Below are 23,320 nucleotides of genomic sequence, written 5' to 3'. Positions count from 1 at the left end.
TTGTCTGTTTATATAAGTTGCATTTTTCTCAATTTCCCGCTGAATTTCACGGTCATGAAAAATTGCAGGCATATGGAGGAGGTGGGTGTATTTGACGGTGTGCAATTTGGTGTTGATCCAAATTATGATTGTTGAGCCTTGGCTGAGATCCGTGCCCCCACTCAGTGCCAGCTTAGTTTGATTGTTTTTTTCCGCTTAGCTCTTATTTTGCATCCAAAGATGAATAGAGAAATCACAAGAAGATAAAGACGACGATCAGGTGGCGGTTTCTCAAGGCCGAACGTTTTACACACTCAATTAAATCGAGATGATCACATGACTGGCTTTTGCAACGCTTAAATGCTGTTCGTCACTGCCCTGCAGACCTGCTCTGTTCAACAAGGATCATTAAATCGCTCTTCTAAAGGCCGTCACATTGCTTTAACACCCGGCTGTTTGTCACTGAGCCGTCTATTTTCTTTTAGATTTATCTCATAGGTTAATGCTCTCATTTTAGCTATGTGATATCATTTGTCTTGAAAAATAATCCAAATAGAAGATTGGCTAATTGAATGCAAGTGAGCTGTAAAAGAAAAGAGAATTTGGAAGGAAGGAATGTGTCGACTGCAAAAAAAATAAGACAGTTATTTCCCCTATCGACAAAACACAATTAGCCTTTCTAATACCCGAATCAAATTAACTTATAATGAAGCAGAAAGATATACGTAAAGTGCTGCCAAGTGGTCATTTGTCTTTTGGATTGTTGCTCCCCATTGTCTGTACTTCTGCCATATGCCCATTTTTATTCAGAAGTCACATGCCTAACATTGTGAATAGTGTATTAAATTGGATTTTTATATCACAACTGTGAATAGACTTTGCAGCTGCAACAAAAAAAATAAAATCCTCATTGCTGCATTGTTCCCCTTTTAAGATAAAACATGCCTCAGAAATCCAGATTAGGAGAGCTGCCATTCATGTTAGTAGTGATTTAAACGGTGAATTCACAGGATTTCTTCAAATATAAAACAGCGCCTCCCGTGGAAATGTTAAGTAGTTGGAAGCCACTCCATTGGCTTTAATCCCTCCATTACACACATGCACACAAATTCAGTCATTATGAAAATTAATCATGCAGCCAAACAAGGTCATCGTGCTCTATTAAATTTTGCTGTCTTCCTCTGCTGCTAATTTCCACTGGCTGTCATTTGTCTTCATGCATTTGTCTGCTTCCTCCCGGCCGGCCGGCCTTGCCATCTTGCCAATGAATGCTCCACAATGGCAAATAGAAGTAGAAAATCACAGTCAGTCTGACGTGAATATATGTCGTGCAAAAGCCAACAGTCGCTGGTACCTATCGACCTTGCCGGTGAGATTAGTGCTTGTCCACATCTGTCACGTATCACCGGGCAGAAATCTATACTAGCCAAATGAATTGCTTGGAAATAAATGAGCCATTAGATTAGAAATTGAGTGCACATTTACCTGTACAGATGACTGCTGCAAAAAGAGGACGTCTGAGGCCTTTAGAAAGTGGTACCTACTTTTATTGTTGAGTGACCCACCCAAACCTGACCTGGGACTTTTGTTTCTTCCCTTCACACAGCTCCCCGAGTGCTCTCGTTTTCCTTCGACGTGGGGAACGGGCCGGTGGAGTTAAGTGTGCAATCGGACACGTCTCTCAACGACGACCAGTGGCACCGCGTCATGGCCGAGCGGAACATCAAAGAGGCGGTTCTCCTGCTGGACCAGACCTACCGTGTCTCTCGGCCAGCGCCGGCCCAGGGGCACACGCGGTTAGAACTGTTCAGCCAGCTTTATGTGGGTGAGTCCAACAACCATCAGCACTATGGCCAATTAAGGTTCTTCAAAAGGTAATATCTCATCTTTAAAGGGGTTTCAATTTTTTGGGAAGGTGAATGATTGATTTTTAGGATTTCAGAATCAAGCAACTTGTACAAACTTGCATTTAGTCTTTGGGACAGCATAGGAAATTTGCCGTAATGGTCCGAGTGGTAAACACCTTTTTTTTTTTTTTCCAAGAAGGGGGTGGGAATATCTGAATGTTTAATACTTTTTTTCCTAGTCCAATGAAAATTCTCTAATAGGCTCCAATTCATCTGAATGCTAATCCCGCTTTCTCAATCACATTGGAGTTCCGTATTTAATCACACATGGACACGCTTCTTCGGGAATTCCCAAGTGCTAAAGACTTTTTAAAGAAGGCCAATAATGCAATGTGTGGGCTCTGCAACGAAATTCACCATGTGAGGTCACCGTCGTTGTGCTTTAAAGCTATGACTCGTGTTTATTTTCAAATCAAATAAAAGGAGAGCCGCTGAGACATGAACAGATCATCCCTCATTTTAATACTGACTCGTAAAACATTTGGTTAAAGAGCTACGCTGGGTTCATTATGAGCCTAATCTGTTCTCTTCCTTTTTTTGTTTTCTGTGATTTCTCACTGTGCTTTCCTATTTCCTTGTCATTTAATAGTGGAGAGAGCAAACTTCCAAACGGCAGTCCTAAAAAGCTAAATGATGTGCCGAGGCAACTTATGCGACGACGAGATTGTTCCAAATTCCAATCAGTCGCCCTACCTTGAGCTTCAACCCTATGATTTCCTCAAATTGCCACTTTCATAACCTCCTCACCCTTCTTTGTCCCAGTTTGCCTCTTGGAGCGCATCAGTGACATAAAAAAAAAAAAAAGAAAAGAATTTGACATGGGGGAAATGCTCTTTGCGATTTGATTCAGTGTTAGAAAATTGTAAATTCAACTGCCATCATTCACGCCGCTTCATTTTCCCGTGTACGAGTTGTCCGGCTGTGAGTGGAAGGACAGCTTCAGTGAAATGAAAATATAGTGTGTACTGATGTGTTTGTGTTATTTCACAGCAAAACAAATCCCAGGCCTATTTTTGTGTTCCAGTGCCATCTCCATCTCTCTTCCTCTCAGTCAATGTGCTCCTCATCAAGCATTTGATTGCTTTAGTGTTTACTGCACAGTGGTTCATTTGCTTGAATGGCTTTGAAAGTGAATGTTTAGACCTTCTGTCATTTATTTCACACAGTTAACTTTTAGCTCCCCGATTCACTTCAAACATGCATATAACTCGGATTCTCACATTTCATTCATTTAATCATCTGTTTGATGCCTCGCCCTCAATTAATGTGTGTTTTAAATGTTTGCATGCTCACGTCTCTATCTTCTGTTTGAATGTTTTTTCCTGATTTCTGCCTGAACGGATCAACTTTTTGCTCACTGCTTCTCACTGCATGTGTGCAACATCCCATCTCAGGGAAACCAGCTTCACAAACCTGCCAAGACAGTAGGTAACATTTAACGAGTGCAATAAAACGTATCAGTCGCGCCGAGTGAGAGACATCATGGCACGTTCCAAGTCAAATCTCCCCCGCAGTTCATCGCCTTTTGCTCCGTTAACATTAGTGAGAATGAATGCCGTACTTGTTTTGATTCATGCTGCACTTCCCAACATTGACGTGAGGAATTTACAAAACCCCATTTCAGTACACTTGTAGATTTTTCACGGAGAGATCCGTCAAGCCAAAACCATTAAGTCTCCGTTAACGAGGCAATACGTTGCTGCGAAGCCACAGATCTATCAAATCCTGTGTTGCCAAAATGAGAATGTCTAAGATGACATCTCCTGTGGATTATATAGAAGCTTTAGATTTGGTATTTTGAACCAATAGGTCCATCTCATTCCAAATTGCGCGTGTGTCCACTATTCTCCATTGGCCTCGGAGCCTTGTGTCCATTTAATCAAAGACGAGGTTTGAAATGAGGTAAACAGGTGGTGGAAGCCTCCAGCCAATCAGTGGCACAAAATAGATTAATTAACAAGTGTTGGAGTATGTGTGCGTTGCAATCCAATGCGGAATCAGAAAATGGACGAGGAAGAGTACAAAAGCCCCAGCTGCATCCCGACATGAATAATACATGATGATCAAATAAAAAAAAATAAAAAAATAAAAATACATTAGTAATCTCAACATGATCGTCCAGTCCCCGTGTGGCTTACCTGTGTATGTGGATGCATTTACGTAAGCGTGCATCTTTAAATGAGCCACCACGTGTTGCCCAAAAGGAATACAAATAGCAAATAGCACTTCTGTGTAATTGGAGAGATACATCGGAGAGATTTTAATATCTAAAATGCCCCTCGGCTTTTGTTAACCGTAGAGCAATGCGACTGTTTATTGCGATTGCACTTGAAATCTATACCTATGGGTGTCGTTTTATGATTGCCTTTATTGCTCGAGTCATTAAAGGCACATATCAAAGTAGCTTAAAGCCCATTCTCTGTCCATTTTAATGAGCAGTTAGACAGTAACAGCACAAGGCCAAAAGGACAAGGATGAATGGCTTTGGACGCCCCAAGGCTAAGAATGATGTTGACGTGGACTGTTTAAGTATGGAGCTAGTAGCGCCTGTGAATGCATGGCTTCATGCTCGCCAGTGGAAGTTTCATTAAGACATTGCGTTGCGTTCATTAGGCTCTTCCAATTAAGTGAAAAATGAAAGGTTATTTCAAGAACAGCAGCTCAGCTGGAGAGATTCACATCGCAGCAGTGATTCCTCCAGGCGTAAAGATGGGAATGTTTTTTGGAGAGCGATTAAAAAAAATACAGCCTTTTTACCTTCCAAATGACTTCTCTGACCCTGACTGTGACTTTTTTCTTTTGGCGTTCCCGTTAACCGCTTTTGCTTTGTGCGCAGGTGCCGCAGGGGGTCAGCGAGGCTTCCTGGGTTGCATTCGAGCTCTACGGATGAACGGCGTCACCCTTGACCTGGATGAGAGGGCCAAGGTGACACCCGGGGTCAAGCCCGGTTGTCAAGGTCATTGTACCAGTTACGGCATGTATTGCCGTAATGGGGGAAAGTGTGTGGAGAAGTACAACGGCTACTTGTGCGACTGCAGCGCCACTGCCTATGACGGCCCTTTCTGCACGAGAGGTGAGCGAGAACAGCGCCACTATTTTTGTATCCCCCTAGAGACTTCTTTCTGAGGACTGAAACGACCTGATGTTGCAGCTCCCAAATCGAGTTGTCTGAAAATGCGCCACAAAGAAGTTTGACATGGCCATCAGAGCTTCCGTGCTCGCTCACAGTCTGACGAGCTCCCCGACATGCGAATTCATTTGTTTCCTAAAGCCCCCCCCCTCCCCTCCCCCGCCTCCTGTGGATTTGGCAGGATGGTGACAACACGACAGGGAAGCTGTTTGTGTGTGTGTTGAAAAAAAAAAAGTGTGTGACAGTGTCTGGTGATATACGACCTCCTATGAGTTCTGTCACGAGCGATGAGGCATTTCGGGGCTTAAAGAATGGCGATAAACATAAGTGTGTGTGTTTGTGTGTGTGTGTGTGTGCGCGCTTTTACAAAAGGGATAACTCTCCTTTTGCATGTCGCTTTGTGCATAACATCCATCCAATCTTTCCTTCATCTCATGCTTTGTCTTCTTTTTTTTCTTGTGCTCATGTTCACTTCTTTCCTGTCACTCTTCCGCTCCCCACCTCTTCTCATTGCTTTTGGCACTATTGTTTTCTCCCCTGACTGCATCTGTTCCACTTTTATTGCTCCAATCTTGATCCCCTTCTGTTAATCCTTCCCCATCACCTCCTCCGGTTCTCTTTACTCTCCTGCATCCGTGTCCCAAGTGGAAAATTGAGATTTGAGCGACAATTATGTGGAACAATGAAACAGTGCATATAGGTTTTTTTTAATTCAGCTTGTGGATGGACTGTACAATGCCATTTGGTAACTTCCACAGATGTTGGAGGCTTCTTTGAGACAGGGACGCTGGTCAGGTACAACCTCCTCCCGGATGGTGCAGCAGGAGCCATGAAGGACTCTAAGGTCCTCGCGAGTCACCTGACTTTACAAGAAGTCAACTCAACAAAAGAGGAAGTGACGTTTAGTTTCAGCACATCCAGTGCACCGGCCATTTTGATGTATGTCAGCTCCAAGACCGAAGACTACATGGCCGTGCTGTTAAGGCACAACGGTAAGCTCCAACCTAATGAAATAATATGGACAACAATGACTAGGTTTTTTTTTCTGTATGTGGCAATCCAGCTCAACATTCTCATGTGTCCACAGGCTCTCTAGAGGTCCGCTATAACCTGGGAGGTCTGAAGGAGCCATTTACCATCAACGTGGACCAGCGGAACCTGGCCAACGGACAACCACATAGTATCAATATCTCTCGCATTGACAGAAGCCTCACCATCCAGGTAGCTATTGTACAAACACACTTTGCCATTATTTCAGCTTCTGATGAATACGAGTCTTGAGAAATGTGAACACCAAAGCACATAAAAACATGCCACTTTTGTCAGTGCTGTTGCTTTTAGTCGAGTCACTCAGGGAGTCTGCTGCCAAGACGACACAGCTTGCCCTCTGCCACTTTTAATCCACTACCAGTAGACAGATTGCAATGCTGTGATCTTTGTGTGTGTGTGTGTGTGTGTGTGTGTGTGTGTGTGTGTGTGTGTGTGTGTGTGTGTGTGTGTGTGTGTGTGTGTGTGTGTGTGTGTGTGTGTGTGTGTGTGTGTGTGTGTGTGTGTGTGTGTGTGTGTGTGTGTGTGTGTGTGTGCGCGCGCGCGCGCGCGCGCGTCAATACGTGTCCGCTCGTATATAAATCGGTCACACCGGTCTCAATCAGTCAGGGAATACTGATACAGATCTAAGGGGTACTGATCTACATAATAGTCGTGTTGGGGGTGCTGTTGTGAGAATGAATCACTCTGATTGGCTCTCCATTTAAAATCCAAACTGTGAAGTACAAGTAAGGAGGTTGCGCCAACACATTTCATCCAGGAACTGTCAGATGCTTTGAACATTGTGAGCAGATGTGTTGCCAGGATCTGAGTGTGGGCATATTTATTAATTGCCTGGGAAAAGTCACTTTGTTTGTTTTTTTAAACATAGCAGTTGTCGTGTCCAGAATTGCGATTGTTTGATAGCTCGCTGACCATCATCATCGTCATTCTACGTGTAAATAGTTCATTATTGATGCTCCTGTGTTGAATCTCATGAGATGGTGAATGGAGATGACACGTGATGCCATGTGTTGATTTAATAGCGTTGCAAATCCGTGCATCTACTTCAGTGGCAAAGGCCATAATTGTTATTTTCACAAGTTTATATATTTTGAAATGATCATGTCTTTTGCTTCTCTAACTTTGGCATACACAACAAGTTACGGTGGCATCATCTTTCTCCCTTTAATTAACACTTGAGTGAAATCCTCTTGACATGAGGGCAATTTTAACAAAATATCATTCTTGCAGCTGCTGATCACCCAAGGGGGTACACTTCAACATGGATAAAAATACCAGATGTAGAAATGTGCTCAAGTAGAAGTACTTGTGCTAAAATGGAGGTAGAAAATATAAGTACTTGTTTCACTCCTCATGTGAATCTTAAATGGGGAATATCTTGCTTCTCTAAATCTGTCTCATTATTTAGTTTTGAATAAAATGTAAAGCTGTGATTGCCAAATCACTGTGCTGTGTAATATTATTCCAACTTTAGATATCAGATTACACACAGAGGAAGTACATTTGTGGAAATGATGACAAGATTTCTTTTGAGTATATTATTTTTGTGACATTTTTGTTTGGTGGCGTGCCAAATGATGTTTCTAGTGTAAAATATGACAAAGACTGGAAATGTTCCTGCTTCACTACCCTCATATTCTCTCAAGGTGATGCCAGTTTTGTGTCTCTGCTGCTCTCAAGTGGTCATAGGATATACTGAGTGAGGGTTTTATTATTATGTGTTTTTTTAAGATGCCTTGAACAGATGAGTGAGGCTGGCAGGTTTGCCAATTGATCACACAGAATCTCTTGGCGGAAAAAGAATTGGAGAGTTTCCTTGAGGCTGCAGACATTAAGACCTGCTTAGATGAGATCAAAACAAGATTTGATCAATTTGAGAGGAAGTACCCAGTGAGATGTTATTAACTCATCAGTCACAAAATTAGGTAAACACATTCACCATGTTAGCCTACTTCAGCAGTCATTTTTATGATTGTGACTGTTACTATTTCCAATCATGGTTATAAACATGTTCAATTTGTTTTTGTGTGGATGATAGAGCTTTTTTTTTTTTTTTGTCCAAAATTAGTTGATTGTGCAAGTGTACCTACCTACCGCTGTGCATTTGATGTAATGCAATGAAATCTCATGTTTAATCTCACTGCTTTCCACCTGAATAGCTTTGCATATATTTACTGCTGCCTCTCTAGAATTTTTTATTTATGTCACGATCTGAACAATCATTCAGTTCATGTGTTAATGATATTCCGTTGTTTACAGCCAACTATGCTAATGGTGTATCTGTGACGGAACTACTGCTGTCCCTTAGTTATATTTAGGGAAACAAATAATGTGCACGTTCATAGTTAATACATTCAGATGTTTGTTTGTTTTCTAACTCCACCTTAAATAGGTTCCTTACTTACGTTTAAAAGCATCATCTGTGTTTAGGGGGGAATTGTGTCGCTTAATTGATGCAATATAAAAGAATAGCTTCCATGTAATTGTGGCCATCATTGACAAAGTTTGGTTAAATGAGGTTGCAGCTTCCCTCGGTGGACCTTTTTGTTGGGGGTTTTGTGACCTCGACTAGCCACGCAAGGCTGTACAGCCAATTTGTTTTTTCAGATAAAAGTAAATAAGTTGCGTACAATTTAATCCTGCCTCATTATCCCGCCCTCCATTCAGCCTGGAAAACAAAACCCGCACAATGCTCCACCGGTGGTCAAATGATCTGGGGATGTATGAGCGTAATAATACACACACCTCTGTGAGAATTTAGCTTGGCTACTATCTAATGGGTCACAGCAAGAAGTAAGAAAAGGCATATTTTTCATCCGTCTGACGTTGTTGGTATGCATTCGGCAGCCTGGTGGAAACTCACACCCGGTCCTCTGGCGAGCATAGAGAAGACGGCAAGTGGAGAGGAGGGGCAGTGGGCGATGAGGGGGATCTTTTATGTCTTGAGCAGCATACATACACACACACAAAGCAATTTGTGGGCCCGAAATGATTCCCGTCAATTGCGGCTGGCTGCGGCCTTTAAGCTAATTAGAAACTTCAGTGAAACAGCAATAACAAGTTAATTATGTTTCAGGATTATTAAAGTGCTGTATTCCCCTCCCTCCATCAGCATCCATTCTCTACTGATGAGCCTTTATGTAAATATTGCTGCGCTCTGTGTGCATTCAAAAGAGAGAGAAAAAAAAAGCCTAGACTTTGAAAATGACATGTGTGAGCATCTATTTATTTTAATAAACGAGGCCCTACAACCATAACATTCATTTTTTCCCCCCTCTCTGGTTCAGTTGGATCATTACCCAGCCATCAGCCACACCCTCCCAGATGCCTCGGATACCAAGTTCAACCTGGTCAAGACCCTCTTCTTGGGCAAGGTTTATGGTGAGTTTAAAGATTGCATTGTATTGAATCTTATGAGATTGTGCAACAGGATATAAATGTAAAACTGACTTTTGACTAGTTATGCTGGTGGCTGGATTTACTACAGCATTTTGCATTCACAGATAAATCCACTAGAGGACAGTATAGCAACACATAAACTGTGTTGGTTTCAGTAGCTGAACATATCTAAGATGGTCCATCAAAGTGCTTTGATGCTACTTTTATATTAGTTAGCCAGGAAATGTAGGAAGAAAGCACGTGAAAAAGAGAGCTTGGCTAACAACAAGCATGAGAGGAAACAAGGCGCTGTAAACAACAGCACGCTCATTTGCTTCCTTCTCATCCTATTTTGCACTGAGGCCCCATTAGACAAAAGAAACTATTGATCAGACTCATCATGTTTGAGGTGCTTTGTTTGCGAGGGCACACAATGAGTGATGTCTCCTCCATCGTTGCATATTCAAACAAATTTTGTGTGCAACAATAGAAATCACAACAGAAATCATATCATCATTCGAATGTGAAAATGTGTTGTGAATTGTATTTAGTATAACTTGGAATCTTAGTATGTATTGTATTATTTACTCAAGTAAGAATGGTGAGATTTTTTAAATAAAGGCTGCATTTTTCTGGTTTTAAATGCGAATGACAGTTTAAGAATAGTGATTTAATTGTCATCATTCGGCCATTTAGTTGTAGTTGGCAATGTGGCATGTGTCAAGTCGAGGCTGGTGAGATTTGCAGTGTCACTCCAGTGGGCAATTGTGTTTAAGTGGTATTGATTGTGACCATGGAAGACTCAGCATTTGTTGCTATACACTGCTCAAAGTGGTTTTGGGGGCTGACCATCACACACTTGTGCTTTTATGTGTGTTTATCTTTGTGAATAAAAGTTTATCTTTGCTTTGGCAGCTTTTTGTGCAGCCCATGAGATCTTGCTAGCCGATAAGTAATGAACAGCATCACTTTACATTCTACTCCATATCTGTCCTTGACATCCCTGCAGCATTGCAGCACTCTTACTCAATGTATGATGCAGAAATTGGATTGATTATTTCTTCCTCAGACTGGACTTGGGTATCACTTTAATTGGACAAATTTGTTATCTGCCTATGTTGACAACATTCCAAATTGATTTCTATGTGGAGCAACTGCTTAAATGTCAATAATTCACGTTTTCTATGATTCCAAACTTTCCAGTTGGTTCTAATCTCAAGGCTTTATGTGTGTGACATCATGCTTGCAGCTGCACTTTTTACCCTGGTGAATCCTGATCCACGTTGATGTAAATTCCAAGAGCCATGTTTTTACCAGCTGCTGTCAGGGTGGGTGGGGGTAGGACCGCACTGCAGAGAGAGAGAGAGAGAAAGAGAGAGAGGAAAGGACAGGAAAGGAAGGGAAGGAGGATGAGAGAAGGGCACAAATGAGTGAAAAGTCCCTGCTAATATTCTGTGCTGAGATCTGCTATCAAAGAGGAGGAAAGAAAGAAGAGGAAAACAGGTTAGCCTCAGACTTTGACTCAATGTAACTGACATCATGTTTGCGTGAGATGTATTAAATTGATCCATTACATGCCTTTAGCATGTAAATAATAATCATATTTCTTAACTTGACGTGAATGCACTGTACCGTTCTGACTTGCAAGTTGCTGCAGGTGACTGGTCTTTATTTGAAAGCCATATCATGAATATTGTAATGCATTAGCATTATGCAAACACTCCAAAGTTACTGTTAGCTTTACAAGTGTAAGGACATTGCAGAGAGACATCAGTGATGGTAAACTGAAGTGATTTCTACAATATACACTTTGTTGTTTACATTTTTAATGCTATTATTGAGGCACTCTTAGGTCCACTGCTATTCAAGTATGACGTGATTCACATTTCGATTCTCAAAGCCTTTATAACCTTTTTTTTTCCCACCCCTGCATTAGCTTCCATTTGTTGCCATGGCAACATTTTGATCTCTGCCCCTATTCTCATCTCTGTCACCATTGGAGCATTTTTTTTCCCTTCAATCTTTTTTTCACACAGTGTCTTTCCACCCCCTAATCCGTCTCTCACCTTTCCCACCTCTCCATCATCAGTCATAGCAGACGCAGCCACACCCTCCCTCTCAACTCATCCTGCAGATGTCTCCATCTTCCCTTCTTTCTTCTTCGTCCTTGACCCACATCTCCAAGGTTCCTTCAAAGAAAATCCACTAGCTCCCCAAAACCCATCCGCTACCTGCTTGTTCTCTTCTACCATTAATGATACATGTCATATTGGTGACTCTACGACCTTGGGGCTATTACGTGCATGTGTGTGTGTGTGTGTGTGTGTGTGTGTGTGTGTGTGTGTGTGTGTGTGTGTGTGTGTGTGTGTGTGTGTGTGTGTGTGTGTGTGTGTGTGTGTGTGTGTGTGTGTGTGTGCTGGGTCACATGTGGTTTGTTGTACAATCAAAATGCTGGATCACAATGCAATCATTTGGGATAATATGCTGCCAAGTGGATTGGACTTTGCTGTATCTATTAGCTTGCAACTGCCGAGAAAGAGTGAAAGCAAGTCAAAAGAATGCATTGTTTGCAGAAAGGTCGGAATTATACGAGAGGCTTTGTCAACATAGATGACGTCTAATGTTATTGCCTCTAATGTGCTTCATCTCCTGGCCAGACACACACGCTTCCAAGATGCTCAACTATTACAAAGCTTATTCATCAGTGAATAAATAGCCTAAATTATAGATGTCAAACTCAAGGCCCGGGGCCCAGATACGGTCCGCCACATCATTTTACATAGCCCCCGCAGACAAATTGTGCATCGACTTCATGTGTCAATACTAAAATTAGAAATTGTCCTCACTTTTAAAGAAATACAGATATTGCTAGACATTTTTGTTATAATTGATCTTTTCAAAAAAGATTTGCAGTTTTAGTCTCGAGTTTCAAACCGAATCCATTTGTTGTGTAGCCTATAGTGTATATAATTAAAGCTGCGGCCCGTGACAAATATGAGTTTGACACCCCTGGCCTAAATATTGGAACAGTATCTAGTGAACGTTCCCATGTGAATCACTGAGGGAAAAATATGCAGAAATTGCAAAGCGTTTTCAGCTATTTACTCAACACCAATGCCGACACCCCACGAGACTAGTCTCATTAGTATTCAGGACAGCGCCTCTCCAACACATACAAGCGCAAGTGCATTTATATTCCTAATCAGTAAGTGCTGTTTGTATTCTACTCATGTGTGGGGGGGGTTTTCTGCCTCGGCCGTTTCTGCACATGCATAATTCTCGTGATGTGGAGTGATTGATAAGTGCATGGTCCCTGTTGCTGCCCAAGGTCTCATTAGAAGGTGATGTTTAGTAATGGAGCTTATTAGTATTCAGACGCCTAAGCGCCTCATCTTAAAGCGGGTACCCCTCCTCCTCCCCTTCTGTTGCTGCCATCAGATGTACAATTGTTATATATTTGACACAATGCACACATCTGTGGGTGGCCTGCTCAGATAATGATTATATAGTGCTCAGCGCTGTTCCTGGCAGCACAATCAATAGTGTGCCTGCATAGGCCCAATTGTTCACATCAAAATGAAAACGAAGATAACAAAGCTACGGCTGGGAATAAAATGGCATCCTCTAACATGACATGCTTTGCTGCTTCGGCATGATGGGTGCACGCTTCATGCTGTGCTGTTTGGGTGTGGTGCACTTGAAAAACTTGAAAAAAGAATTAGCTGTGGGGTCAGAATATGAGTTCAAATTCCTTGTATATTGAAGATATTGATGAACAATCATTTCTTGTGTTTTGTACTAGCCCCACTATCTTGACTCAACACGGACTGTGCTCTATCTATCTGACTGCCATTGTTTTCTCTTATCCCAGAAAGATGGACTTGTCTGACGTTGTCATTCTCTTATCTCATCAAACTTAATCACAGACATATTTAACAATAATCATCATAAATCAACTTATTTACTTATACACACTTACTGTATATTGAGATGTGTGTGACGCAGTTCGATTGTCTTTGAATCCATTTACGGTGAGATAACCTAATCAGCCGTCCGCTTTGGTCCTTCCAGAAACGGACTACGTTGACCCAGAAGTGATCGAGCGTTACAACAGCCCAGGCTTCATTGGCTGCTTGTCACGGGTGCAGTTCAACGGAGTGGCCCCACTCAAGTTTGCACTGAGGAGCAACACTCAAACAAGTGTTGTGCAACAAGCGCAGCAGCCTGCAGCTGCCTCGCCGGTATCTTACCAGGGGAAACTGGTGGAGTCCAACTGCGGGGCGTCACCTCTCACCATCCCACCAATGTCGGCCGCAACGGATCCGTGGCATCTGGACAACACAGGTCGGGATGCGTTGCTTAGCAAAGTTGCTAGGAAGTGATTGGCATCATTGAAAATACAACAGTATTGCTCAGGCCTGATGGGGATGCTGAGATATTAGGCACAGATCCAGAATCCATAAACCGGGTCAGCTCTTTGTGCCTCCTTGGCATTTTCTATACTTGGACGGTCTTAATCTGATCTCATACTGCAGCAGTAGTTGTGATTTTGTTTTTCAGACACGCTCATTGATCTGAATATAAATGTATATTTCTTTTTTGAAAGGAATGACTTGGTTCCCCATGAGGGTAGACTGAATTCCTAAAGGCTTTTAATAGATTTTCATCTGCCATTGATCAAGAGTTTAATAGTAGCTGTCAAAAAAAAAAATACCAGGGAGCACATGTTTCATTTTTTTTATTTATTATTTGACAAGTACCTTCTGGTATTGTTTTTGTCTTTTCTACTCCTTCAGATGCAGAATTCCCTTTTAATGAGGAAAGAGTGATTCCCGATGGAGTCAATAGAGACTCTGCTATTATTGGAGGTACGCACGCGTCATCCATATGAAATCTATTCAGCCTCTCGTTGCATCGACCAGCATGTTTTTGGTTGTCTCTTCCCGCAGGGATCATCGCCGTTGTGATCTTCACCATCTTATGCACTCTGGTGTTCTTGATCCGCTACATGTTCCGTCACAAAGGTACCTACCACACAAACGAGGCCAAAAGCACCACAGAACCCCCGGGCGAGTCTACGGACACAGCCATCATCGGTACAGAAAATCCGGAAACTATTGAGGAATCAAAGAAGGAATGGTTCATCTAACAATGACTTTGAGAGGACGTTGGTGGTGTAACCACAAGTCGCCACCGTGATGGAGATGTTTAAAACGACCAGTCTTGGAAAGAATAAAAAGCTCATTGAATAGGACAATAATCTCCTAAAGAGAGAGAGACATGTAAAATGTTTTTTTTTTTATATATATATTCTGTATATCTATATTGAGAGTATAGAAACTATGAGGGACTCAGCCGAGCCTCGTACATGTAAATACTAACTGGCTTGTCCTTTGTATCGTGCGTGGACGTTTTACGGAGTCCTTTGAATACTGTATATGACAAATAGTAATATTTACTGAGTTGGGTGATAGGACAGAGTCTATGTTAGTTTGGATTTAATTTTTTAACAAGAATATATCGAATATCAAAATTGATCAAATCATCATGCCAAATGGTTTTGTTTTTGCAGACTGTACTTGCACCAGCCTGCCTTTGTATATTCTTTTTTCTAAAGATTTGTTTCCAGAGTCCATAACATAAATACTAAACTATGAAGGAGTGTTACGGCTGCACTGATAAGAACTCTGATAGTGGAGTGATGAGTAAATGTGAAAACTCCTACGCTCAAAATGCATCAGCTCATGTGTTGCTGGAGCGATGTGCTATTTTCTAATCGACGCATTTGTTAAAGACACTTCGATGGTATAAATCCTGCAAAAGTGGCAATTTCGTTGGAATTAATTCTCAGGAACACATTACTGAGTTTGATGGTGTTAATGTGACATTGTTTATTCGTGAAACTTAAATCCAGCCCGTCCTCACCAGAATATTTTCCCAATATTGTGACTTTTTTTTCCTCATATGATTGACATTGTGTATTTTAAAGCATGTCCTTTTTTATTTTTTGGATTGCCATAACACTCCTTCATCCTAATCTAAATGATTAGCATACATTTGCCAATGATAGTACATAATGTGTGTAGTTTTATGTTCAATTCTTATGACATTGGATTGTACGGGGACATGTTGGTGTTTTTCCAAGCATGATAACAAGTCTTTCTAGTGAATGGGTGTGTTTCTTTTGCTCACCATTGCAGCTTTCTTTTCTATTTGGAACCACTTATTCAGCCTTGAACGCTTCATTTGTCTCTTTGCCAAAAAAAAAAATAATGTTTTACGTCAACCACTTCCAATTTGAATTTAAGGTCTTTGCATATGATTTGTGAGGTTGTTAAAATAGAGGGCTATAATTCATCAATGAATTATCAAGAGATAAAAACGGATGTTTAATTTGGACGTACAAAGTCGTCAAGGTAATCATTGGCTTTTCGAAATGAATTGTGCCTTTGAGCCATTTCGCCTTGTCCTGGACTAAACTGCTGGCATGAAATCTATCAAATCATGCATGCGCTTATGCATTTACTGTTTCAAATGGTGCTTAGCACTGAACTTGCAAAATGTCCACTTTTGGAATCGATTCAACTTAACAGCTTTGTAAAACTGTGGAAGGTGATGCTGAGAGCTGAGAAATGCAAAATGTGTGACGCACGTAGCCTTTAGTGGTGTTTGTGGCAAGGTTGTTGCACAAATCGAAAATGTTCAGAACAAGGAATGAATAATAGAAACTTAAAAAAACGGTGCCATTTTAAATCAACTTGCATTTATTTAAACCATGAAAAATTTCCATGGCGTACTTGTCATATTTTACCCCCCCCTATATGTTTTTTTTCTGTATTTTCCTTACAAGCTGCCAAACGTGTTAGCTTCTTGTGTACGTGATGAAATTGTTGTGAAGCCCTCTTCCACTGATGGATTTGTGCATCATTGTTGCCTCGTTGCTAATTGGTGAAGTCTGCTTGCCTTTTACTTTGGCCTCAAACAAGACTTCATTCATGAAGGCAAGTGAGTGACTTTCTTTTCTCTAATTGTGATAAACCAGCTATACAGTCGACACATTTGCCCTCTCACCGGGCTTTGAACACAAGAGCCAGGTAGAGTAGATCAAGTCATAACCTGAATGCTTTTCTTTTAGTTCTGTTGAGTTGAATAAAGAGTGTTTGATCTTTATGAACTTGTCCTTTTCTCTGCATCGTCTGAGTGTCTTCGGCCATTAGGAGTGATTTTTTTTTTGAAAGAAATGTTATCAATAATCTAAGTAGGCCTAAAATAGAAGCGGTTTAGAATTTTGAAACTGAAAAAAAATGATCTGATGGCATGTTGCCGCCTGTAGAGGCTGATGCACATTGCACAATAAGTCGTTGAATAAAACAAACACGCAGAATTTATTTTTGGTTTTATTGGCTTGTAGGGAAAATCAAAGTCAGAATAAAATCAGGAGATAAAAACATAAAATGAAACGGTTTCAATGTAAACATCTTTTCCCTCTGCCCTTCCTATTTGTTCTATTTCAATTAAAGTTGTGTGAAATGGAAATACTGAGCTGTTTGAAGAAATGCATACGTGGAGCTGAGCTGGAGACATCAGAGATTGAGGAAGAAACTGTTCAGGCCTCGGGACACTCAGCTGCAACAACATGAGGAAATCAGTTCAAAATGTGAAAGGATTGGAATATGTTAAAGATACACACCAGTAATTGGCAGGATGGCAACATTTTCAGCCAGAATGCCGGTCTCAATGGAGAAGTCCTTAAAGTTCTGCTGCAGGGCCGCGCTGACCTCAGTAGTGCGAGCTACAAAGGCATGAGTTACCTTTATTACAAATCTACCCAAACAGAACATAAATCCAGTGAGAGCTTTGTAAACAAGTTGTGACTCACTGTAAAGGTTGTTCAAAACCTCCGATACTCCTTCCTTTGTCTTAATGGTGTGGACCACCGCAAAGTTGTCGTACAGGACGCTGACGACACGCATGTCATTATCGTTATTCCAAACTGGAAAAGAACAGATGTTTATATTCATACACTTCAACTCACTGGTTTGAAAATGAAGTCATGAGCTCCAATGTGTCTTTGAAAGTCAAATTACGTAGAGTGTAGCGTGCAATCTTGAATGTTTTTTTTTGTCCATTAGATTTTTTTTTACCCTAAATGTACAAATGGTAAATATCTATACCAAATTTATTTATTCATTCATTTACTCATGTTGGGGCGGGGCAGTATGTATCAATAGTTAACCAATAATCAGATTATCTGTCTACTCACCTTGGCTGTGAAAGGTAAAGCGTCCAGGAGTTTCTGTTTTTTTAGCAAGATGAGTCATTTTCCAGCAGGTATTATCATCCCTTAAAAGTAAAGGAACACGTTGAGCATTTCAAGTCCCCTTACAATAAACAATTGAACATGAATGACACACTTTATGTGGGCATGAGTGAGGTCCAAGTCTCCCCCTTCAGTTGGCACCATGATTGTAGTCCCCATCTTCATGGTTTCCTTATTGTTTACAAACCAAGGCGCATTAGTGGCCATGCCAACCATGTACCACTTGCCGGCCATCTGAAGGTGACAACGGACAGTTTGTTTAAAAATACAGTCAATCTCGAGTGAAATAAATCTTTTGCTTTACCCTCTGCAGATCAAAATCCTGAACAGGATTGACGTCGACGCATGCAGCCAATGCGCACATCATTGCAACCAACGTCGTCAGTAGCATGTTCATCTTGGTATCTCTTCAGCTCCTCTTCTTTGGCGGTGAGTGTGTAGAGAGGTAAGAAAGAAAAGCCAAGTGGAGGGGCCTTATATCCTGCATCGTCTCCTCTTTCCTTGTCTCCTCCCATCAACCTTACAAAACTCTCTGACCACAATGCAATTTTGCACTGTTACACAATTCCCGTGTGAAGGGGTGTGTAATGAGGGTTTCCTGTTTCGCACTCCAGTCTCCCCCACTTGCTCATCCATCACAAAAGTTTGGCACATGCAAAGGTTATTCAACGTTGTTTTGCAAGAGTATAAACGTGCTCCCTAAGGAAAGCACTGGTGACATAATCAAATGTCAGAACAATTGTAAGCTTACGTGAACGTTTGCTCATGGAGACAAAACCTACAGACTCAATTTGGAGCATAAATATGACAGGAGCTTTTAAACTGGCATTATAGTGCTAATAAATTGACAACCTTACCGTTTAGTTGTATTTGTTTTGGGTGGAGTTAAAGAACAATGTCACAAAATGTGTCGTTTTAAAATAGGTTCAGAGTTAAAAATGATGAATTCTTCAGAATGGGGAGACCAAGCAGGCACCACCTGGTCCTCAGCTGCTTATGTAACACACACAAACACAATCTTACATTACATTTTTGAAGTTCTAGTTGTGCAATTGAATTCTCAAAACTTTTGCACATCTGGTCTTCATTTTATGTTCTCTCACATGCACACAACAATTCTGAGCATGGCCACAACCATGAAAATAGCTCAAATCTTGTTTGTATTTTTAGTCATATTTAATTTGAGTTGCTACACGTATTGATTTTAAGTTCAGAGATGCCAACGACGACTAATCACGACTCCAAATGGTTCAGCATGTGGGGACGCAGTCTGCAAGACAAAGGAAGAGAGGTTAAATTCCATTCCGTGCTGATATATTCATCAGCGGGTCTTGAATAACATTTTGTCGACTAAACTGAAATTGATTGTTACACAAGTGCAAGCAAGCACATGTGAGAAAAATGTGCTTTGGGAAGGGAGGGAGGGAGGGAGCCAGGGACAGCAGCGCTTTTTTTGTTTCCTAATACAAATTGGTGTTAAACTCCTTTTTAAAAATGGAACATTTAGTGAAAATACATCTTTAACTGTAGTTTAAAAAAAATGCAAATCTAAATATAAATCTCAATTGTCAACATACCAATTTTGTGATGCTGGTCCACATCGCCACAGTGACCTAGAAAAAAAAAAGGAAATGTCATCCTCTTAAATGGCAGCAGCATCAATCTGTTGTTGTTGTTGTTGTTGTTGTTTTGAATTGCATGGGAACGTACTGTAAGTTGGAAAGGGGAAGAGGAATGCCAGTCCCAAAGCTTGTTTTTCGGCAAGTTGCTCAAACTTGGTCAACACTGGTTCAGATAGATTGTCAACTGACCTGGCTAAAAATAGTACACAAAAATAATATTAAAGGGGGAAAATAAACCGAATCATTGCTTTCTTATTTGCCTACTTATTGTCTTTGAGCTCACCGTAGAGTTTCATGGTGATCTTGCCTTGTTTCTGATAGTACATGATAGCATAAGAGCTATAGTCTGTTTCTCCGATCACAATATCAGTGTTCAGCTGAGGTCGAGATCCTAATGGAAGGGATAGTGATTGATCACAGATATTTTATATGACTTTCAGAATATGTAATTCTAGAGAAACCTTTCAGGGTCAACCGCCCTGGGGTCGGGGTTAAATGGTAAATCTGCAATATTTCCCAACACTGATGATTGCTGAAAAGGGATAAAAGCACTTTGATCAGATTGGCTCCATTTTGTTTTGACAGCTGGACTCACAGAAGAGCTGACAAATGTTTATAACGCTGCTTGGAGGAGTTCAAATTTGACTGGGAAATGTCATGTAAAGACTTACTGACGTGTCTTGGTGCTAACCGACAGTGTTTGGTCTGAGGTGGTGGACAATGTGAGATTCATGACTGTAGGTTCCATTTTGGTTCCATGATTGATTAAAAAGGAGCATTTGGAGGCAGTGTTGAGCAAGTACCATGTCCCCGTCATCTAAAACACAAAAACATATATGCATTGAAATATGTCATCAAAAGTATTTATTCTGTATTTATCGCCAAAACTCACTTCCTTCATTTTGAAAAAGCTGTAATTGGTTTTGTGTTAAAAAAAAAAAAAGCACCCTATTGACACGGGTTGCACAAGCTTGTTCTTTTTGCCTGACCCCGTGTTGACCCCTGAGCAAGCAAAGTGCACATTTGACGCACTGGCTTCTTTCAAAATTGTTTTGGGTTAGACCGCTGACACTCCAATAGAAATTGTCTACTGAGTCATTTGAATGTAGTGAGACGAGAGAACCATTAAAAGGACAAAAGCAGCAATTGCGGTATTAATCAAATTACAAATCTTGATTTATTCATTGGATTATATTTTTTTGCAGCCCTTAAGATCACCATTGGCACAATTTAAAACTCAAAATTGGTATCATCTATACCTGTTGTATGTCTATATTCTGCTGAGGCGGCGTCACATCAATGGGGTCGACCTTTGGCTTCTTGCGAGGTCTTCTTTTGGGTCTGGGCCGACTCTTTGCGCCGCCGACAGCCTCAGTAGCGCCCCATAGGCACACAAACATCAGCACAGCCACGGTTAGCGTACACCTCCATATTCCTGCCATCTTCTACTTTGACTCCTTATTTATTCAAATCTCCTTTTTCTGTCCTTTTCCTTGGTCTTCCCAGTGAGTAGTGTGCACAACCAGACACTCAAAATGAATAAGAGATCATGCAAACAGTGTGGCAAAAGAGGATGACGTTCAGTTAAATATTAACTGGCATGGGATCCTGCTGTGTGGGGTTCCCAACTGTAGAATGCAGCATTAACCTCAATGTATGTTTATAGTATATGATAGAACATATCCATTTATTCATTAAAAAATGAGTTGGCAAACTTGATACAAGTGAGGTCAATTTCAGAGCAAAAACAAACAGAGTGAACCAAAAATGGATGTTGCAATGACATTCCAACAGTATTTCTTGTACATAGATGATAAAACTATGACCGTGTTACCTAATGAGGAAAATGAGTGAGACAAAAATCCCACCTTAGTTGACTGGAAGTGAAAAATAAAATGCAACACTGTTGTTAGTGACATAAAAGCCCAAATGATATATATCAGTTTTCTTCCGTCTTGTCAGATTTGTTGTTGTCTCTAGGTTTAAAGTTGAGGGCCGCGCTGTTAATACAGAAACGCTGACCAGTCGGGTCTGGGCCGTCCTCAAATACGTGACCCAGATGGGCATCGCACTGCGTGAAGAAGAGGATGTCTTAGAAACAGTGTGTGGAGCACATGAAACCAAGCAGACTTCCAAGAATAAAGCGGAACTAACGTTTTTACAAATGACCTCGACGCTAGCACTCCCCAGGCTGTTGTCGGGGCGACGGATGATGGAGGCGTGGCTCTCATCTCGCTCCCATGTCCCATGAGCCTCTTTGAAAGCTGGCCAGCCTGTCCCCGAGTCATACTTGGCCTCTGAGCTGTCAAGACGGTTGCAAACAATATTCAAAAATTTAGAGGGTGAATTGAAAAAGTGTGTAGTCATGATGCATAAAATTATGAAAAAAATTATAATAATATTAAAATAGAATATATAATAATAATGAAAAAATCAAATGCGTAAAATAGTGTAATTCAGTGAGACCAAAAAAACACAACAGCAACATTAGACAGAGTAAAATAGCTTGCAATTATAAAACAATATTAACTCTGAGAAGCTAATTTTGAAATCATTGCTGAATTACATCTTCTTCTCCAACTCATGGTAGAGTGTGCAAGTTAATGATTTGTTTTTACTTGAAGAGTGGAGAATCACAGCAGACACAGTGGTACATCCCCGTCTCGTAGTGGTTCAGGTATATCCCACTGAAGGGCTGAGAACAATCACAAATGATGGAATGATAAAAATAACAAAACATTTTCAAATGAGTCATACAGAACTTAGATTGACTTTCATGCAAGTAGAACAAATTCCTAAGAACGATATAATGCATCTTCATTATATTTCTATCATAATACCAGTCTCCATCAAAACTGAGCATTTTATTTCTTAAGGCTTATTGCTATTAGTATGCTAAGAATATATATCATTGTAAAATAATAATGTATGCGCTACATCAATTGATTCTATTTAATTAGACTTGTGTTATTATAAAATTGGTAGCATATCATAAATTGATTCAAAGGGCCTCTGAAGTTTAATTTGATATTGTATGCAACATTCCATGTGGTAGACAAATGGTTTGTTTTTGAGATAGCTGAACCGAATATAGGGAAGACCAAAGTCCAAATCCAACTGCTGATTTGTGTGAAATGTCACAGGTGGGGGTGGGGGGGGCTGTGTTTGTTACTCACCACCTCTGTCCCCCTTTCTCTTGTGATCACATATTGCTCAGGAGAGAGTTTCTTTTGCCAATCCGTAGTCTCATTATAGCGGGTGAGCGATTTCAGGACTGAAGAGAGGAAGAGCACAATGCTTAAATTCAAGTATTATACATTTTGTTAAATTAGTGAGATTGCATTGAGCATCGCTAATCAAGCGATTGGCATTCCTAAATCAAAATGGAAGTGGAAATGCTCCAATCCTTCTCGTTTAGGCAATTCATACCATAGAATTGGTTGAGCCGCCTAAAATGTTTTAATCCCAGATTTAACGTAATGACCTGGCACATGCATAGATTCCAAGATTTTTAATGTATTAATAAATTCAACATACCTGAACTTGTGTGTACTGGGCGCAACAAGACTGGGATGCATCGTGGTAACAGCGAAAGTGTGGCTCGCGAATGTTTGGAAACGAAGAGCCGAGCGACCAGACGAGACATGTTTGCAGTGTGCACAGGTGTACACAGCTGAATCAGGACTGGTCCTCCCCACGTCGCCTGTTAACTGGTTGACCCGTTCAAAAAGTCCAACTTTCTACAATCTAGGTCAAAGTGTAGGTTCACTCCTTAATTGCTGGCCAATGTTCAACGCTTACAAGGTTTATGGATAGAACATTTTACATAGAGGGGGGAATAACTGACTAAGGTCTCATGTCCATTGTTTTCTCCCAAATGCTGCTAGTCATATTTGTAATGCACTAGAACATTTTACATAGAGGGGGAATAACT

The 23,320-nt window shown here is 40.9% G+C and overlaps 4 protein-coding genes across 6 annotated transcripts in view; 1 reads left to right on the top strand and 3 right to left on the bottom strand.

Moving 5' to 3' along the window:
- The window catches only part of cntnap2a (contactin associated protein 2a), a 134,776-nt gene extending 118,193 nt beyond the window's left edge, over positions 1–16,583 (top strand). The window contains exons 19-27 of one of the 2 annotated variants that reach the window (XM_085939472.1): positions 1,586–1,804; positions 3,281–3,310; positions 4,723–4,959; positions 5,775–6,008; positions 6,104–6,237; positions 9,354–9,447; positions 13,516–13,788; positions 14,241–14,312; positions 14,394–16,583. In XM_085939472.1, the coding sequence (XP_085795598.1) occupies positions 1,586–1,804; positions 3,281–3,310; positions 4,723–4,959; positions 5,775–6,008; positions 6,104–6,237; positions 9,354–9,447; positions 13,516–13,788; positions 14,241–14,312; positions 14,394–14,593 (1,493 nt within the window). In that variant the 3' untranslated portion in view covers positions 14,594–16,583. Of the gene's footprint in view, positions 1–1,585; positions 1,805–3,280; positions 3,311–4,722; positions 4,972–5,753; positions 6,009–6,103; positions 6,238–9,353; positions 9,448–13,515; positions 13,789–14,240; positions 14,313–14,393 lie in introns of both variants that reach the window. The other variant, XM_085939471.1, reaches the window with a different exon arrangement.
- Positions 16,584–16,823: 240 nt separating this feature from the next.
- Positions 16,824–18,771, bottom strand: LOC147041858 (lipocalin-like). Of its 2 annotated transcripts, none has more exons than XM_085938648.1 (7): positions 18,622–18,771; positions 18,069–18,185; positions 17,859–17,998; positions 17,708–17,787; positions 17,324–17,437; positions 17,135–17,236; positions 16,824–17,070 (listed from the first exon to the last, which is right to left on the bottom strand). In XM_085938648.1, the coding sequence occupies exons 2-7, from the start codon at positions 18,159–18,161 to the stop codon at positions 17,051–17,053; spliced, it is 549 nt and encodes a 182-aa protein (XP_085794774.1). In that variant the 5' UTR covers positions 18,162–18,185; positions 18,622–18,771; the 3' UTR covers positions 16,824–17,050. The 2 variants fall into 2 exon arrangements, with proteins under 2 accessions (XP_085794774.1, XP_085794773.1); XM_085938647.1 differs by having other exon boundaries at positions 18,069–18,296; positions 18,622–18,769.
- A 130-nt stretch (positions 18,772–18,901) lies between these two features.
- On the bottom strand, positions 18,902–20,932 carry c8g (complement component 8, gamma polypeptide). Its single transcript, XM_085938645.1, has 7 exons — positions 20,646–20,932; positions 20,058–20,203; positions 19,848–19,918; positions 19,670–19,777; positions 19,475–19,579; positions 19,342–19,377; positions 18,902–19,034 (listed from the first exon to the last, which is right to left on the bottom strand). The coding sequence occupies exons 1-7, from the start codon at positions 20,826–20,828 to the stop codon at positions 19,015–19,017; spliced, it is 669 nt and encodes a 222-aa protein (XP_085794771.1). The 5' UTR covers positions 20,829–20,932; the 3' UTR covers positions 18,902–19,014.
- Positions 20,933–21,054: 122 nt separating this feature from the next.
- On the bottom strand, positions 21,055–23,064 carry msrb2 (methionine sulfoxide reductase B2). The gene is made up of 5 exons (XM_085938646.1): positions 22,924–23,064; positions 22,563–22,660; positions 22,005–22,081; positions 21,541–21,688; positions 21,055–21,457 (listed from the first exon to the last, which is right to left on the bottom strand). The coding sequence occupies exons 1-5, from the start codon at positions 23,030–23,032 to the stop codon at positions 21,326–21,328; spliced, it is 564 nt and encodes a 187-aa protein (XP_085794772.1). The 5' UTR covers positions 23,033–23,064; the 3' UTR covers positions 21,055–21,325.
- Between the last annotated feature and the right edge of the window lie 256 nt (positions 23,065–23,320).

Source organism: Syngnathus leptorhynchus, chromosome 19 (genome assembly GCF_054491065.1).
Source record: "Syngnathus leptorhynchus isolate UIUO chromosome 19, UIUO_Slep, whole genome shotgun sequence".
Taxonomy (NCBI): domain Eukaryota; kingdom Metazoa; phylum Chordata; class Actinopteri; order Syngnathiformes; family Syngnathidae; genus Syngnathus; species Syngnathus leptorhynchus.
This window is presented reverse-complemented; position numbering and strand designations above follow the sequence as displayed.

What these genes read in the sequence shown, in the direction of transcription:
- LOC147041858 (XM_085938648.1), bottom strand. Translation starts at nt 18,161, where the DNA reads ATGAACATGCTACTGACGACGTTGGTTGCAATGATGTGCGCATTGGCT. An exon ending in CTCACTCATGCCCACATAAA is followed by an intron (nt 17,788 to 17,858) that starts GTGTGTCATTCA and finishes TTTACTTTTAAG; the next exon opens with GGATGATAATACCTGCTGGA. An exon ending in CTTTACCTTTCACAGCCAAG is followed by an intron (nt 17,438 to 17,707) that starts GTGAGTAGACAG and finishes GTTCTTTTCCAG; the next exon opens with TTTGGAATAACGATAATGAC.
- c8g (XM_085938645.1), bottom strand. Translation starts at nt 20,828, where the DNA reads ATGGCAGGAATATGGAGGTGTACGCTAACCGTGGCTGTGCTGATGTTT. An exon ending in GTTAGCACCAAGACACGTCA is followed by an intron (nt 19,919 to 20,057) that starts GTAAGTCTTTAC and finishes ATCCCTTTTCAG; the next exon opens with CAATCATCAGTGTTGGGAAA. An exon ending in CTTCCCCTTTCCAACTTACA is followed by an intron (nt 19,378 to 19,474) that starts GTACGTTCCCAT and finishes TTTTTTTTCTAG; the next exon opens with GTCACTGTGGCGATGTGGAC.
- msrb2 (XM_085938646.1), bottom strand. Translation starts at nt 23,032, where the DNA reads ATGTCTCGTCTGGTCGCTCGGCTCTTCGTTTCCAAACATTCGCGAGCC. An exon ending in CCCAGTACACACAAGTTCAG is followed by an intron (nt 22,661 to 22,923) that starts GTATGTTGAATT and finishes TCCTCTCTTCAG; the next exon opens with TCCTGAAATCGCTCACCCGC. An exon ending in TCGAGGTCATTTGTAAAAAC is followed by an intron (nt 21,458 to 21,540) that starts GTTAGTTCCGCT and finishes TTCTTCACGCAG; the next exon opens with TGCGATGCCCATCTGGGTCA.